General features: G+C 46.5%; 1 protein-coding gene across 19 annotated transcripts in view; it reads right to left on the bottom strand.

The window, feature by feature from the left end:
* Positions 1-666: 666 nt before the first annotated feature.
* Positions 667-16,213, bottom strand: part of LOC144174188 (uncharacterized) — a 36,049-nt gene continuing 20,502 nt past the window's right edge. For 2 of the 19 annotated variants that reach the window (XM_077702718.1, XM_077702708.1), the window contains 11 exons: positions 12,905-12,991; positions 12,770-12,835; positions 12,632-12,700; positions 12,494-12,565; positions 8,804-8,869; positions 6,185-6,238; positions 6,051-6,110; positions 5,927-5,995; positions 5,674-5,742; positions 3,594-3,677; positions 667-2,787 (listed from right to left, as the gene is read on the bottom strand). In XM_077702718.1, coding sequence (XP_077558844.1) covers positions 2,441-2,787; positions 3,594-3,677; positions 5,674-5,742; positions 5,927-5,995; positions 6,051-6,110; positions 6,185-6,238; positions 8,804-8,869; positions 12,494-12,565; positions 12,632-12,700; positions 12,770-12,835; positions 12,905-12,991 — 1,043 coding nt within the window. In that variant the 3' untranslated portion in view covers positions 667-2,440. Of the gene's footprint in view, positions 2,788-3,593; positions 3,678-5,673; positions 5,753-5,926; positions 5,996-6,050; positions 6,111-6,184; positions 6,239-8,803; positions 8,870-12,493; positions 12,566-12,631; positions 12,701-12,769; positions 12,836-12,904; positions 12,995-16,213 lie in introns of all 19 variants that reach the window. The other 17 variants (XM_077702717.1, XM_077702707.1, XM_077702712.1 and 14 more) reach the window with 15 other exon arrangements.

Genomic DNA, 16,213 nt, shown 5'->3' on the forward strand with positions numbered 1-16,213 from the left:
TACCCCAGGCTTGGCCCAAGACCCACCAACGCGGACATTTCTATTATCAGTGCCGGCACTGCCGAGTTGCTGCCTTGCCTAGAGGTTCGACGAAGCTCTCGGCCGCCAGCACACATTAGGTTGAAAAAAAAAGGCGGCACTGAAACGACACCGCTCCGAACATAGCGGCACCAAGCCAGCAGACTTGTACAGGCCGCCATTTTGAATAGGCATGCCGCCATTTTGAATAGGCTCGCTCAGTGCGGCAGTACGCCTATGGGTACGCCGCACTAAGCGAGCCTATTCAAAATGGCGGCCAGCCACTTGCGCTTTGCTTGGCTACGGCCGAGGATACTAGTGGCTACAATACTTCTTTTTTTAGCGGAGCTCCTAGGCGGCGCTCAAACTTGTGAATGAGTAGAGTTCCTGTATATAGCTCCCGCAGGGAGCTAAGAGTCGCGCGACCCTTTTCCACGCGCCGCCGTGATTGCGACACTCCGGTTATCCACGCCGCGCAGAGAAGCTCCCACTACGGCTGCGCCGCAGCCGCCGACGCGGGCGGCACCACGCCCCGCCCAGGAACAGCAGCAGCAGAAGCGTGAGGCGCCGCCGACCGAAGCGCCCCCACCGCGCGTCGGCCGCCGTCGGAAGCGTGGCGGCGAGGCTTCTTCACCCGCGACGGGCGGCTTTCCCGCAGCAATCCGGATAACAAAGATGGCGGTCGGTCGCGCAACTCTTAGCTCCCTGCGGGAGCTATATACAGGAACTCTATGAATGAGCAGCCGGCGGAAACTGCTGCACCTAGAGCATGTGGCGCAACAGGCATTTCTTCATGAAAACTTGTGAATACAGCAAAGGAAAGCTGTGTGTAAGATTTTGCAATAAATGTTCAACTGGTAATAGTTTTGCACAATGCTGTGCCTACGTGAGTTCTAATTATTAGAAAAAATTGTGTACATTAGTCAGGTCACAAGTTGCTCATTTGTCTTTGTGATTTGCAATGTGTACTATTCGAACTATTCGATTCGAAATTATTCGACCAAATCACTATTCGCTTCGAATTCGCTTCGAACCTCAAAATCTATATTCGCCAATCCCTAATAAAAACACATGTACAAACACTTTTTCTTAGAAATTAAATGTCTACGCTACTGCGTAGCACGTCCTAAAGTGAAAGGTCATGACCTACCTGCCCCCTAATTTCAAGCAACCATTAGTGAATGTGGAATGTGAACAAGCAGCATTGCATAAGGTGGTGAACAAAATAAAGCGCACTGTTCATCTACTAGCAGGTCATTTCCTCATTAGGAAGGAGAGGCACTCTGGCCTCCCCTCTTTTCACATGTAACTGTTCTAGCTGGCTGTAATGTGTTGTGCATAACGTGCTAAAAATACGAAAAATCTGGCTCGGGCAGTGGCTTTAGCAAAAAAAAAAAAAAGAAGATGAAGAGAACCTCGAGGAGTGCCCTGCGTTGCCTAGCAATTAACAACGACACAGCTGGCGCAACACCTGCTCCATGGAACCTCGATGCGACTCAAGGAACGCCGCGCACACGCCATCACTGTGCCCCAGCTGTCGCGAAGTGCTACCGCACATGTATAATGCTTTGCATGAGGAACACGACCATATCGATGCATATAACAATGACTACTACTAGAACAGAGCAAAGCGACGACGGAACGTGTAAATAAACAATTTCAAACTAGTACAAATGCGTGGTGATGTGTCCTTTAGTGCTCACGTAGAAAGAAATCCTGCAGCTTTGCTATGGTTCATGCCTTGCGTGACTTAGTGGAAGCTTCACCAGTTTTTTTTTATCATACGGGTGGAGGGAGTACAGTGCCAATGGTACAGCGCAGGTGGAAAAATGGCAGGGTCGTCAAAGCACTGACAGTGCAGTGCCGTGTGGGTGGCCAAAGTTGTGCTGTGCTGTTTTTCTCATCAGGCCTGCACTACTGATGCCTTTCCACGCAGCCAAATGCCATGGATGAGTAATAGAGGGCTCTTTTCTATACGGCAGGTGTAGAAGTCTGGCCAGAAGCAAAGTGTGAACACTGGCACTTCTGCAGTATTGCAGTGCCGTCAATGAAAGTGGGCACTAAGCAAGATAATCAAACGGGCACGTGGGAGATGGGAGCAGCCCTGGTGAGCAGGCTACATTTAGTTTTAAGACTCTGCTCTTAATGCGTCATTGTCGATGTCATAAAAAACCTTTTATTTAGCAGGAGAATTGAAATTTTGACTTAAAATAGGCAATTTTTCTGTGAATAAAGCACGGTTTGCTGCTGAATGAGTGATTAGGGCCTTATAAAACACTAAATCTTTCGAATAAAACAAACTTGCATTTTGCCGGCATGGCTCCTTTAATTTAAGCGCCTGTAACCACTGAGCCCACGTGGACTAAAAGACCTGCCGTAGCCGGTGGCAGATGGCAGAGCCAATTGCAGAGCACCGGTCACACTACTCTTGCGAGGGGCCACCTTGGACGATGATCTTGAAGAATCGCTCCTTGCAGACTGGGCACCTCTGTTTAACCTTGGCCCACTCAAGGAGACACGTGTAACAAAAGGTGTGAGAACAGCTGTCTGTGCCGGACTTGTCTTGCAGGGGGCCCAAGCAGATGGCACACAAGGTCCCTGGAGATGCCGTGTTGCGACTGGATGGCTGTTCAGGAGCCGCACTGTTTGCTTCCAGTTTGTCACCTAAATCGCCGTCTCCTGAGCCGTTGTCAACAGTTCCTAAGGCACATCGCCACGACTCAAAAACAAATGGCGCTGTAGACTCTGTGCAAGGTGATGCCAATGATCCTGTAAAAAATTTCAGGACCACACTTAGTCCTGCTGATCCTGTACCACCACTGCTTCACACAGAGAAAAATACCTCATATAGCAGCTGATATCCCCTCAGCCGGTTAAGTGTAACCACATCTGCTTTTCTTTTAGATTTGTAGTGGCTAACTATGTGATTTGGCTGTGGCTATGCTGCAGGCTTACTTTTACTAATGAATGCGTGCGTTTTCGACCTTGCATATTTATTTGCCCGTTTACACTGGTGTCAGCTGCCTGACAAAACATGCCGTGGCAAAGCAGATCTTTTAACACAAGAATGCTGATAATAAAATGCTGATAATACTATTACAAATGGCGGTTCAAGAGAATATCAACAAGGGTTTCGTAAAAGAGCTTTCTCACACACTGCAGTTCAGGGGATGCTGACACTGTTTTACTGATTTGGCATCTCACACTGATGAAGCTAGGGCAGCAAATGTCTTTTTAAGCAACTTATCATGCCAAACTTTCACTACCGTGTGCCATTACGAATAGCAAAATACTTAAAAACTCCACTTGCATAAAGCTCACTTAAATTGATTGATTGGAGGGTTTAACGCGCCGACGCAACACAGGCGATGAGGCGCGCCGTAGTGGAGGGCTCCGGATTAATTTTGACCACCTGGGGATCTTTAACGTGCGCCGAAATCTCGAACACACGGGCGTTTTTGCTTTTCGCCTCCATCAGAAAGCTCACTTAAATTAAGAATGTGTTCTCCATTCCCAACCCTATACAGCCGATTTAAATAGATGGACTAGAAACAGTGTGGCAGTGGCACACTTGCCAAGGCTTTTTGCAGTGGAGCTGCAAGTGGACGCTGTCATGGGGGTGCCAAAAAGCGCTGTTGCAGGGGAGACAATTGGAATCCCTTCAGGAATGGAAACAATGTCAATTGTTGCATTACTTCATTATTTAACTTAATCACTTAATGTTCTTGTTTTATGCATACAGTAAGCTAAGAAAGTTTGCATACCAAAATAAATTCGGCTAAAGTGTTCTTGCGGAATTCATTGTTGTCTGTTTCGAGCACAAGAAAGCAGACCAGTCACGATTCTTTGGAAATGACGAAATGTTATAAAAAATTCAGGAGCAACTTAGAAAAGACAGAAACAACAAGTACTGCACAAAAATAATAACGTTTGGAAACTCCCTCAACTCGATTCCAGTGAAGAAGGATGTTGTTTTCACGAAACAACTCACTGATATTGACAGACTTTCCGATTTCCCTCTATACACCGACATTGATGTCACAGCGAAAATGCCACAAAGAGAGTGCTAACAGTGCATTAATTCTACTTAAGCATTAGAGCAATGTAATCAAGTGGAACCAGAGGCACCACTAAGACCACAAAATCATGCTTATTGGTGGTTGCTTAAGGCAGAGGCCACCAATAGCACAATCTAGTCCCTGTAACTTCATTGGGAAAGTATAATGCAAAAAAGTGTCTATAGTGAGTTGGCACTCCTTCATTTGCTTTCATTATTACCTAGCTTAATTAAACATTTAGGGAACAAGAAAACACGACTTGTAATTAAGCTGGTATTGCATCATGTCATCATGGGAGCAGAGGAAAACCAGCCAATATCACAAGCAGGCAATATACCGGAATTCGCAATTGTGGTGCTAGAAGAAGACTGATGTCATTGGAGTGCAAGCAAGGCCCTCAGTAGCAGTGTTGGAAATGCAGGCATTTCGTAAAATGAGAGCGCAGTTCCCACAGTAAAAATAACTAAAAAAGTGAAGCCATTATTTGAACACTATGGTACTGTACGTCATTTCTGCATTTTATTTCCTCGCTTGACGCCCATAATAAAATAAAAGCCTGCATATCGAATGTAGTATTTTAGGGCTACTTATTTCCTGAACAGTTTTCCTAAGCTTTTAAATAGCACAAGCACTGACAATTTAATGAATTACCGTAAAGTTCCGAGAGAACGCCCTCCCTCGAAGCATTGCCCACCCCCTTTTAGAGATGAAATATCCAATCTACTGAAATCAATGGCGTTAGCATTGATGAGTGAACAAAATAAATGCGAATCCTCTATTTACGTGTTGGTGCGGTCACTTATTGTCCTTTCCACACTTGACCCGAAAGTTCGCCCATCCCATATTTTTCACTCTATATCTCTACACTTTGGGTGGGCGTTCTTTCAACACTTTACGGTAGTGCCTTTTGAGAATGTAATCTCAAGAAATCAGTGAGAATAAGCATGCACCCAAAAAGCACGCAACATGCTTCCCCTGTCAGGCTGTCCTACTAAGCATGGTATGACATTTTCTTATTTCTGACATTTTTTTTTCTTTTTGTCACCAGCCAGCAATGGCAGCTCTGCATTGGTAGGAACACTTATTTCATTCCACTTGTTATTCAACTTCTGGGCCTTCACAAAAAAAAAAAAAAAAAAAAAACTCAAAGTCTGGGACCTAACATCAAGCTCTGACGGTCATGCAAAGCTTATCAAGATCAGGCAGTCGCACGAATAACTTGACAGGGGTCATGTTGTGGTGGTTGTAACAGCCTTGCAGGCTATGCTTGCCACGACTTGTGGTTTTTGCATGCTTACGTATGTCTACCCATTTACGTCCCGTATCTGGGCTTGTTGCATGGGATTGTATGATGACGCCTTTACGGGGGGGGGCATCAAAATGCTTGCAGCAGCTAGTGAGCGATCCACCACATGCAGCAGACTTGTAGCAATAGCACCCACAAGCAAGTCGCATACGTAGACTAGCCTAGCTGTCACATGACTGAAGGATGGCGTTGCCATAGGGCCATTAGAAAGGCTGTCTGCAACTATTGAGAAAAGCACATGTGCACCATATTTCAGCAATAAGTATTTGAAACTATCAATTAGTATAATACCTGAACTTGTTGCTGTGTAACTGTGGGATGATGTCGTTACGGCGGTGTCAATAGCGTTGTCAGCTGCAACTGTTGAGAACTGAACACACGCACCATGTTTAAACAATAGGAAATTTAAACTACAAGCAAGTTATTTAACCAAACTTGTCGCGGGGCTAGTTGGTTCATGATTGTTAAATATGTTTACCGCAAAAAATTAAAGACGGTACACAAGAAAGGAGACAGGACAAGCACTATCGAGCAAGTAGCATACCTGCATTTGCTGTCCCAGACTCGGGAGACGATGTCGTGGCTGAGGGTTCGGTAACAGCAGCTGCAAGTACTAAGCCATGAACATGGGCACGAGATTTCACAATTTTTGTATGAAATAACAATACCTGGACTTGTTTCCACAGGACTGTACGATGTTACGGAGGCACCGGAAATCCTGGCTGCAACTGTGGAGCAATACAAACATGCACCAGGTTTTATCAACACCAACTTAAAACTACGGGTAATTTCTAGAGCCTACCTGATTTCGTAGAATTGTGCAATGTTAACGGGACACCGAAAATGGTGGCTGCATCTGTTCACCAATGCACATGGGCGCAAGAATCAAACAATAAGTATTTGGAAATGCCTAACAATAGGGACTTAAAAGGGGCCATGAAGACAAAATACGAGTTCGTTTTATTTAAAAGATCTGGTGTTTTATAGCACACTCAGCGCTTGTCCGTCAGCAAACGATGCTTTATTCACTGAGAAATTAAGCAGTCTAACCCAAAATTTCAATTCCCCTGCTGCACCGTATGTTTCGCGACATCAGCAATGATGATTACAGGGCATGTACTAAAAACAAAATGTAGTACTATGTTCACTGGGGCTGCCACCTTCTCACAGACGCCCCCTTTCGTTACCCTGAATATCGTCCGTGTTCCTAGGTTGCACAGCAATGCTGCTACAGGACCACTGTTCGATTTTAGCTTCTGACCAGACTTTTATTTTTATCGTACTTTTGTTACAGTTGATAGTAATGGTTTCGTGAAACATTAGGCTGACTCAACAAACAGGGTCACGCAAGTGGCCATGCTGCCTATGTCATTTGGCCAGTGTCGTGTCAGAGAAGCCCCACACACCTGACGGCTGTGTTTAGGCAATGTCTGCTGTCAAAGTGTGGCTAACTGCTTCCTGCGTTCCCGTGTTCATTCTAAACTTTCATTGTTTACCCCACCACTCTTACTGCTATAAAAATATGAACTACATTTAAGCACAAATAGCTCGCTCTTTAAGCCTATAGTACCTGTTTAGTTTCCATTGCATTTTCCTAGCCTAAGCCAATAGCAACAAGCTGCTGTAAGTTCACAAGTTCAGTGCACAAAAGCAGCTGGTGGATCACATGTCTATTCTGTTTTCCCCATTATATACTTAGCTTATTTGAGTGAATTTTATGTTAAAAGTGGTGTTAGTGTTAGGATTCTAACGAGCAGGGGTGAAACAGGGTATGTACGTGGGTTTGGGAGCAGTCCTGGAAGCAGGCAAAACTGCCTTTTGGGGCAAATTTGAAGCAGCCAGAAAGGCCTTTTGGGGCAGGTTTGGAGCAGCCAGAAAAGCCTTTTGGGGCAGGTTTGGAGCAGCCGCAAAGGCCTTTTGGGGCAGGTTTGGAGCAGCCAGAAAAGCCTTTTGGGGCAGGTTTAAAGCAGCCAGAAAAGCCTTTTGGGGCTGATTTGGAGCAGCCAGAAAGGCCTTTTGGGGCAGGTTTGGAGCAGCCAGAAAGGCCTTTTGGGGCAGGTTTGGAGCAGCCAGAAAGGCCGCTTGGCAGGGGGCTGGCACAGGCTGCTGTGCCAGCCCCCGGCAAATTAACTTCAATCTACTTATCTACTACATCAGACATTCTACCGTGCACTAGAACCTACTGCAAACCAGGAACGCAGTTCTTGGGCTATACCTGGAAATTTACAATATGCGTAGTTATCTGCCTTTAGCCTCAGCGAGTGTGCCGCGTTAACAAAGTTCAAAAGGTAAACCTCAGGCACAAAGTCGAAGAGGATCAGATAACAGGGCTCGCCTCGTGTCCGGTAGATAGAATTGTTAAGCGAACTCACAGCGACATTCCGTAAAAAAGGAATTTGCTTGTATTTTGTTCTATCAAACAGCGGTTTCTGTGCGTGCAAAGCAGAACATAGCTTTGTCTTCGCCTGATGCGAGGTTGCGAGGGTCGAAAAACGTACGCCGTAGACAATGCAGCGAGAGCGTTTTAGAAGTCATCATTAATGCTGGACCATCCTCCACACAAAGCTAACCCCAAAGTTACCAGCCGAAAATGAGTAGTTAAACAAAGGCGAACCGTATTAACAAGCAAGGGAAAAGCGGCCAAAACCCTGATTTTATTAATGCCTTGTCAATACATGTATTGTTAAAAATGGTCAACTAAAAATGGTCGACAAAGAAAACGCTCATCAAAAATGGTCACCTAAATTGAAGTTCACATCCAATAAACTGCAACCTTTCATGCGGATATTATTCTGTTTTCTATCTGTTCGCGATGTGACAGAAAAATTTCACCCACTTTTAGTCATTTTTCATTGTTTTGGCGCAGCGGCCAGCACCGACAAATAAAGCTGTGGAAATGCGACATAAATAAATCCAAAGTGACGGCGCAGAAGGTGCGTAGTGCCTGCTGCCTTACAGCTAGCTAAGCCAGCCAGCTAAAGCCAGCTTCCATAGTCGCTCACAACCTTGATAATACTGCAACCATAACCGCATTTAAACCAAAAACACAATGTTTTAGCCAAGTTTTCGGGCACGGGGCTTCATAGCGGTCGTATTTTGTGGCTCAATTCAGGCCCCGAGGCGCAGGGCGGTGGTGATAAACGGGTTTGGAGCAATAGGGGTGGTTCAGTGCAGGGTGGCACAGGTAAACAAGTTTGGCGCTCAATGGCACAAATGGCATAGCTGTTCCACCCTTGTAACGAGATGATCTTTTGAATGAACCAAGCTTGCCTTTTGTCTTCATGGTACCTGAATTTGTTGTAGAACTACATGATGACATTGTTGAGGGGGGGGCCAAAAATGCTGGCAGAAACCACAAAGCAGTAAACATGTGCACCTGATTACAGCAATCAGCATTTGAGAAAACAAGCAAACCACATACCTGGACTGGCTACTATGGCACTCCCCACTGATGTGCTTGTGGGGGTGCCAGAAATGCTAGTTGGACCTGCAAAGCAATGCGCATGTGCATCAGATTTCCATGATAAGCATTTGAAACCACAAGCGAGTAGCACAACCGAACTCGTCAAAGCACTGCAAGATGATGTCATCTTGGGGTTGCCGAGAATGCTTGCTGAAATGGTTGACCAATGCACACGAGCACTGAGCATTAGAAACCACAAGCAAGCCAATTACATGGACGTGTCACTGCATTGCACGATCATGTCCTTTGCGGGACATCAAAAGCTGAACTAAGTCCAACTGTAGGACAGTGCATACTGTATAAGTCGGAAAATAGGTACAGCCGGAATATAGGTCAACCCCCTTGCCTTGCGGCCAAAAAATTGGAAAAAAAAGTTAGGTACACAATATCATTTTATTGAAGCTATAAGCATTGTTTTGTCTAAGGTTGTTCATTAGAGCCATTTGGTGTCTTGTTGGACAAATGCTTCTGTATGGATGTCTCCCACACAGAAATTTGTTCTCGGTGCAGTCCGGGGAATTGCTTATGGAGCACTTCTTTAACACTCACAAGAGCAGGTCATCACGAAGCGAGCACCAAGCATGGGACACCCATGTGTCGAACATTGCGAGAGCCGGACTGTGCAGGTGGCCAGGTGTCTTGGGGTGGCTGCCACCCACCCATTTCGCAGAGATGCCGCACAGTGCTCGCGAAAAAAAGTCGCCACCTTGTCCTTCAGTTCCAGTTGCACAGTGCGGCGCCCACGAAGCAAGGTGTTTCGAGAGTTGCATACCGAGAGCTGCCCCTTAAGCTTTCACCAGTGGCGTGAACTCTTTTCGGTGACACTGAACAGGCAGTAGTCGGCGTGCTGCCATTGGCTTAGGCATACTATATGACGTTTCTTTTAAATGCTGTGGTTAACCGGCACCAAGTGTCTGAACATATCTTGAGCAAGAAGAAATTGTCACACACACGCTCACTGAAGCGCGAGACACATGCACAACTACAGCATGCGATTGGCATGAGACTAATCTTTACGAATGATAGGACCGGTTTTGGTATCGTACTCTCATCAGAGGAGACTCACGATGCGCGAATGGCAACCCAGATGATATCATACCATCGCTGCCACCATCGTGAGGCTGCAGCCAATGAGAGCACGAAGGTGTCATCATAATGATGTCACTGTGAAAGCTTTTTTCGAAGCCCTGAGAAGGTGCTAGTGGCAGCAGTTGCAGTTCAGAGAGTTTAGAGGGGGTGCTCGCATGTCTCCGTTGAACCACTCCGGCAAAGGAAGGGGCTCCTGCCACAAATTCATACAACACATTTTTTTTTTCTGCCTTCTCTATCTTTCGGAAGTTGTTTGACTTGGTGAGTTAGACAGCTTGGCTGCGCAAAGTTGGCACTGACAAAAAGCTTCAGTGAACACCTCAGAATAGCAGAAAATAATAATGCGGCACGCATGCATGAACAGTGACAATATAGACACCTGGTAGACACATGTTGCCAGCAGTAACAACAGCATGGTTGAGTGGAATCGTCAGTGCTAAACATCCCCACACCGCTTTACTGAACATATAAACTCCAATTTATAACGTCATAGCACTCTTTATTTTTACTTCAAGTTGATGAATGTTTTCTTTTCCTGCTTAAACTTCTCTTGCAAGTATCTAAATCGGTTGGAAGGCGCCCGAACAGGAAGGAAACCATGGAGTAAAAACAGTAGGTGGAGCGATGCCGACGATGCATCACACGCACGCATCGGACCACGTGTCCCAAATCCTCCTGTTCGAATAGTCATGGCAGCTATATTTCCGACCAGTCGTGCATCGCATATGACGGCGCAGTTGAAAATGTGTCTCACACTTAACAGCAAGAGATGCAGCAAACAAACAAAAAAGATGGCGGCACATTCGATTGATGTCGGTGGCTACGGTGCCTTTGCGGTTTGGACGAGCTCTATGAGCTGCCTGGTTGCCAGATGACAAATAATATTATGCCAATGACTGGTATATGGGTCCATGGGTAACTTCTCAGGAGATTTTTTTCTCAACCTATATTTAGACTTATACGGTAAATGCACCAGGTTTAAAGGAGTACTGACACCAAATTTTGACGCCTAAAAAATGATATCATTGGCTTCAGTAGTTTGTACAGATGCCTCACAGAAATTTTTGCAGAGATCCGAGGCCGGAATCACATCTAAAATAGATTTTGATTGCCCAGGCCGCGAGCTTTCACAAATCGGCAGCACTAACGAAAAACATCGGCCTGCGTGTCTGGCCGGTTCAGGGTGACGTCATATCCTGAAACCGGAAACGATATCCTGCGCTGCTGTTGTCGGTGGTATTCGTTTGGGCAGGAGACGTGGGCGTAGCTGTGTGAGCAATGCTTGTAAATGTTGCGTGTTCGACATCTTTGCTCTTCAGTTCGTGGCCGGCGCATGGTATTCCATTGCACTGGTGCCGAAAACTGCGCGATGTCGACGGGCACCGCAACGACGCGGCGGTGCGCGTCGCCCAGCTCGCCCTGGTTGTGGTATGGCAAGCTCGGGGTATGCGAAGCTCGTGGAAGCCTGTCCGAAATCGACGCCGACGCCAAGATGCATTATTTTCCACGCGACGACATGCAGCGCTAAACATGGACTGAGTTCGTGCGCCGCGGCGGCCGCTAGAACTGTCGCCCAAGCCAGCGGGCTCGGAGTTGCACGGGTCACCTTGGGTGTTGGGAACTTTAGGCTTGGTATCGTTGGTATCGTGGCGACTATTTGATCGCTGGTATCTGTACAACTGCGAATGACAATCCCTTACACAACTTTTCACCACACTATCATCCTCTTTTTCGCATATGGAGCTTTATTTTGGCAATAATCTCCGTTTCGGCGATCGGTGACCAAGACATCTGCCGCGGCCTGTTTTGATTCTAACGCGCAGGTGGCGCCATCTTTCGGCCGCTCGCCGCACCGCTGTGCCAGCAGTGCTGGGTCGGAGCGCCGAACCTCCGCTGCCGGTCAGCGTAGGCTTACCATCGCGGCAAATATCTGAACGCCACTTTTAAATTCAGCACTGATAACAACCCTAGCACAATTTTTCAACACACTAACATCTACTTTCTCGCATGTGGAACTTCTTTTTCGCGATCAGATTGATTACAAGAGTGGCGACAAGCTGTTGCTATCACGGTCTGCGCCGGTTCGAGCCGCAGTGATATTAAAAAACGGACAACGGCGAAGACATCGCCGGCCTAATCGCCTGGCCAAATAAAGTTGTTGTGTCTGTCGGGTGGCAGCGACTCATCCGAGTCTGACGATTCAGACGACATATTGACTGCGCGGGCGAGGGCGGACCATGTGCAATCGTAGCAGACGATGCGGCGAACGCATGGAGGGAAGAAAAACGTCCCTGACGTCACGGGTGAGACCGTGACGTAAGGCTGGCCCGCTTGCAGGCTGGCCTTCTAACGGCCATTTTCCCGCGCGGCGACCAAATTTGAAATTGGTTGCAATAAACGTGCTATAATTAATTCTGTGTTGGCGGCTGATGGCTTTCGGTTCGATTTTCGTAATTACTGGGCCAATAGGTATTCTTTACAGCATAAAAACTGAAAGCGAGAAATTTCGTGTCAGTACTCCTTTAAACAAGCATTTCAAGTGGCAAGAAAATCTCATACCTAGAATGGCTGCTCCGGAGTCGTGCGATGATGTCATGAGCGGTGCCCCAAAAGCAGGACTAAATCCAACTGTTGGACAGAAAAGAAATGCACCAGGTTTTAACAATGAGCATTTCAATTGGTGAGCATGTCTCATACCTAAACTGGTTGCTGTGGGGCCATGTGATGATGTCATTACCGGTGCCCCAAAAGCTGGACTAAATACAACTGTGGGGCAGAAAATAAAAGCACGAAGCTTTAATCATTAGCATTTCAAATGGCAAAACGATCTCATACCTGAACTAGTTGCTGTGGGGCTGTGTGATGTCGCTGCCGCTGCCCCAAAAGCTGGACTGGATCCAACTGATGGATAGAAGATAAATGCACCAGGTTTTAAAAATGAGCACTTCAAACGGCAAGCACGCCACATACCTAAACTGGTTGCTGTGGGGCCGTGTGATGATATCGTTATTGGAGCTCCAAAAACTGCTGGTGCGCCAAAAGCTGGACGAAATCCAGCTGCTGAAAATAAAATAAATGCACGAAGTTTTACAAGAGTACGGGCACGAAATTTTCTGTGTTACATTTCTTTTGCTGTTATGGGTGCCTACCAGTGTGGCGATACCGGAATATCACATTTGATGGCCGATAGCAGCATAAATTAGTTACAGCCTCGCTAGTTCATGTCAATTTCGGGTCTGACGAAACAAACACCGAGGCGGTCGCCATGGCAGTACGGCGCTCTTGATGTCACTGTTTCCGCTGCACCCCAGCCAGTCTGGACCACGATCAGCTTTATAGATAGCAACCTACCCATAGCAGTCAATGTGACACGCTCCATCAGGTGGCACTTGATTGAATCCCCAATTTCGATTGATTGTAGGGCTCAACGCGCCGGCGCAACGCAGCCAATGAGGCGCGCCGTAGTGGAAGGCTCCGGATTAATTCGGACCACCTGGGGATCTTTAACGTGCGCCCAAATCTCGTGCACACGGGCGTTTCTGCTTTTCGCCTCTATCAGAGAAGCAGCCGCTGCGGCCAGGAATCGAACCCGCAACCTTGTGCTCAGCAGCGCAACGGCTTAGCCACTGCGCCACCGCGGCGGGTTAATCCAAAATTTCGCCAGCTTCGCTTTGCACACAGTGTGACCAGCGGCTGCTTGAATAAAATGTAGCAGTAGTAGCAATCAATACCGCCCGTTCCAGTCAATACGTATTTTAGTGGTCAGCACGCAGAGTATATACAGTTCAGTCTAGCCCCACTTCTTCCCTATGCAAACTTCAACATATGCAAGTAAACCACACTGCTGCCATATCTACCTGCTTCACAAGCATTCTTTATTTTTTCGAGCATTTCCGCTCGTTTAAACATTCGGAAAATTCATCAACTTTGACTTGACGCCGAGAAGGTTTCTTTTTATGTGAAGCTCGCCTATGCCTGCGCAAATGTTCCCAGGGAAGGCTTGAATTTTTATAAAGCACCTCCAACACGGCCATCTGTGTGCAGAAGTGCCATCATTCTTGCGTGAAAGTAGGATGTTTTTCCAGTGAAGGGAGCACTAATCAATGGCAACCTCTTCAACGGCTGCAGCGTTTTAACCAGAACTGGAGCCATGCTTGTAAGAGCTCCCATGGGGTGGCTTACAAGCCCAACAAAGTTGGCACGTCAGTCGTGTCCGGTAAACACCTGCAGTGAGAACTACAATTATTGTAAGGGTATCTACTTAAGCCACTGCCTTCTTACCAAAGTGATGGGAACCCAGGAAAAAAAAATGTCTTTACCGTGCGGCTCCGGTTTTGCTCAGCTGTACACAACAATCCCATCACATATGATATGTTCACTGAAAGTACAGTGAAAAAAAATTGCACAGGATCTTCTAGCACATTCTTTCGCGAAAACATTCCTATTGGCTAGGTTTGTTGCTGGGCCTTCTGCCAGTGTCGACTATAACCTGCAACCTCGACGTTAGACTCGCTGCAGCTACTTTTTCCAGAATCACAATCTATGCTGCTGTGACACTGCCTCCATAGAAGCTGAAAGTCAACCAATACAGTGGGCGAAATTCCTGATGCATGCTCTTTGTGTTTTTTTTTTTTGTTATACTTGTGCTATGAAACAGGTACAGTCAAACCTGATTATAGCAAACCCGGATAAAGTGAATTTTCTATATATCGAACAAAAGAAAATCTGTTACGAAAATGCACGTGAAGCATATTCCTTAAAACGAAGTTCACCGTGGATATATCGAACTCGGCGCGCCTACAATTGCCACCGAAATGCATGGTCTCGGAGCGCCGATTGAGATGCCGATTGGCCACGATTGAGATGTTGAGCCTCGCATGGAGCGACGTGACGCCTTCCGTGTTTCCGACGCACGGGATTCACGATGGAGCACATCCAATCAGCGAGTCCGGACCAAGATGGCATCATCAGCGATCTGCACGAAGAGCTCGCCAACATTCCAGATGCTGTGTCGAAAGGAGTGTCCTTTGAGGATTTCCTGAGTGTGAATGACGACTTTGCCATTACTGTAAGCCTCTCAGGCACAGACAGCGTCACTGATGTCATGGCAGCTGGTGCTGCTTAAAGTACCGAAGAGACTGAAAATGTCACAAGGGACATCCTCAGCCTCTTTGGTGCTTTCATGAAGGTTAATGAAGCGCTTTCGCCAGTCGATGTGCTCTGCCAATATTACTTCGATACTGAAGGACACGGACTTGAACTGGCGCAAACGACATCTCCACCAAAACGAAAGTGAAAACAAAAGTTACCGCTCTTTTGTGAAATAGGCAGTGAAGGCGGAAAGTAGCTTTAGTGTTTGCAATAAATGGATTTTTTTGTGTAAGGTAATAGCATAATTTATGCATTTGTTTCTCTACGTGGGAATGGCAGGGGGGTCCCGCGTATTGTGAACTCGTAACAAAAAAATTCTTTATAGACAGGTTCGGCTATATCGAAGTATTGTATATATCGAACTAATTGCGGTGCATATTACAGTTCGCTAGAGCTGGGTTTGACTGTAGACTGTAGTAAGCCAATGGGAATTGACTGTGTGCCGAGTATTTTTTTCCGTTTTATTTTTCTTTTGATGCACTAAATGAAACAGTGCACACCAAGCGCTTCTTCGCATTTACCTTTTTCTGATCCATGCTAAGGAACAAAATATGCCGAATATTTTTTCGTGTTCTATGCTTTCTGATGTGCGCTATATGAAATGCATGGAATGCTATGGGATGCATTAGCAAAGGTTTAGCACCTGTGGACGTTTTTTGTGGACAATATCTCGGTGGGTGTGAGTTCGGTGCACACCAGCCGGGTGCATGCTTTCGCCAACCAACCCAAGTAAAAATTTCTCGTTAGAAAACTCGATATGGGCACATCATCGAGTCCACAGAGGATGCGCACTTATCCCAGGGGAAAGCGGCAAAGATTGAGCCCAACGGATTGAGAAAAAGACGAAATAACAACGATACAGAGCTGAACAAATGCATATACAGCGGAGAAATAGAGATTAAATGCAGCGCAAGCCGGTGCAGTGGCATCGAAAATAACTAAAAAAGGCCAAACAGGCAATAACAAATATAGCACGCAGAATTTTTAAACATTGGCAAATCACCATCTACAAAATCGGTTGTGGTCTAAGCACATGCGTTAGAGCGAGCGAGCGCGCCCAGACCGGCCATGGTTGAAGCGCCTGGGCAGCATGGCGTCAGTCCCAAAACTGTGATATGATACACAAGT

The sequence above is a fragment of the Haemaphysalis longicornis genome, unplaced genomic scaffold, assembly GCF_048455015.1.
Source record: "Haemaphysalis longicornis isolate Haplotype H1 unplaced genomic scaffold, Haemaphysalis longicornis Haplotype H1 scaffold_3, whole genome shotgun sequence".
NCBI classification, from domain to species: domain Eukaryota; kingdom Metazoa; phylum Arthropoda; class Arachnida; order Ixodida; family Ixodidae; genus Haemaphysalis; species Haemaphysalis longicornis.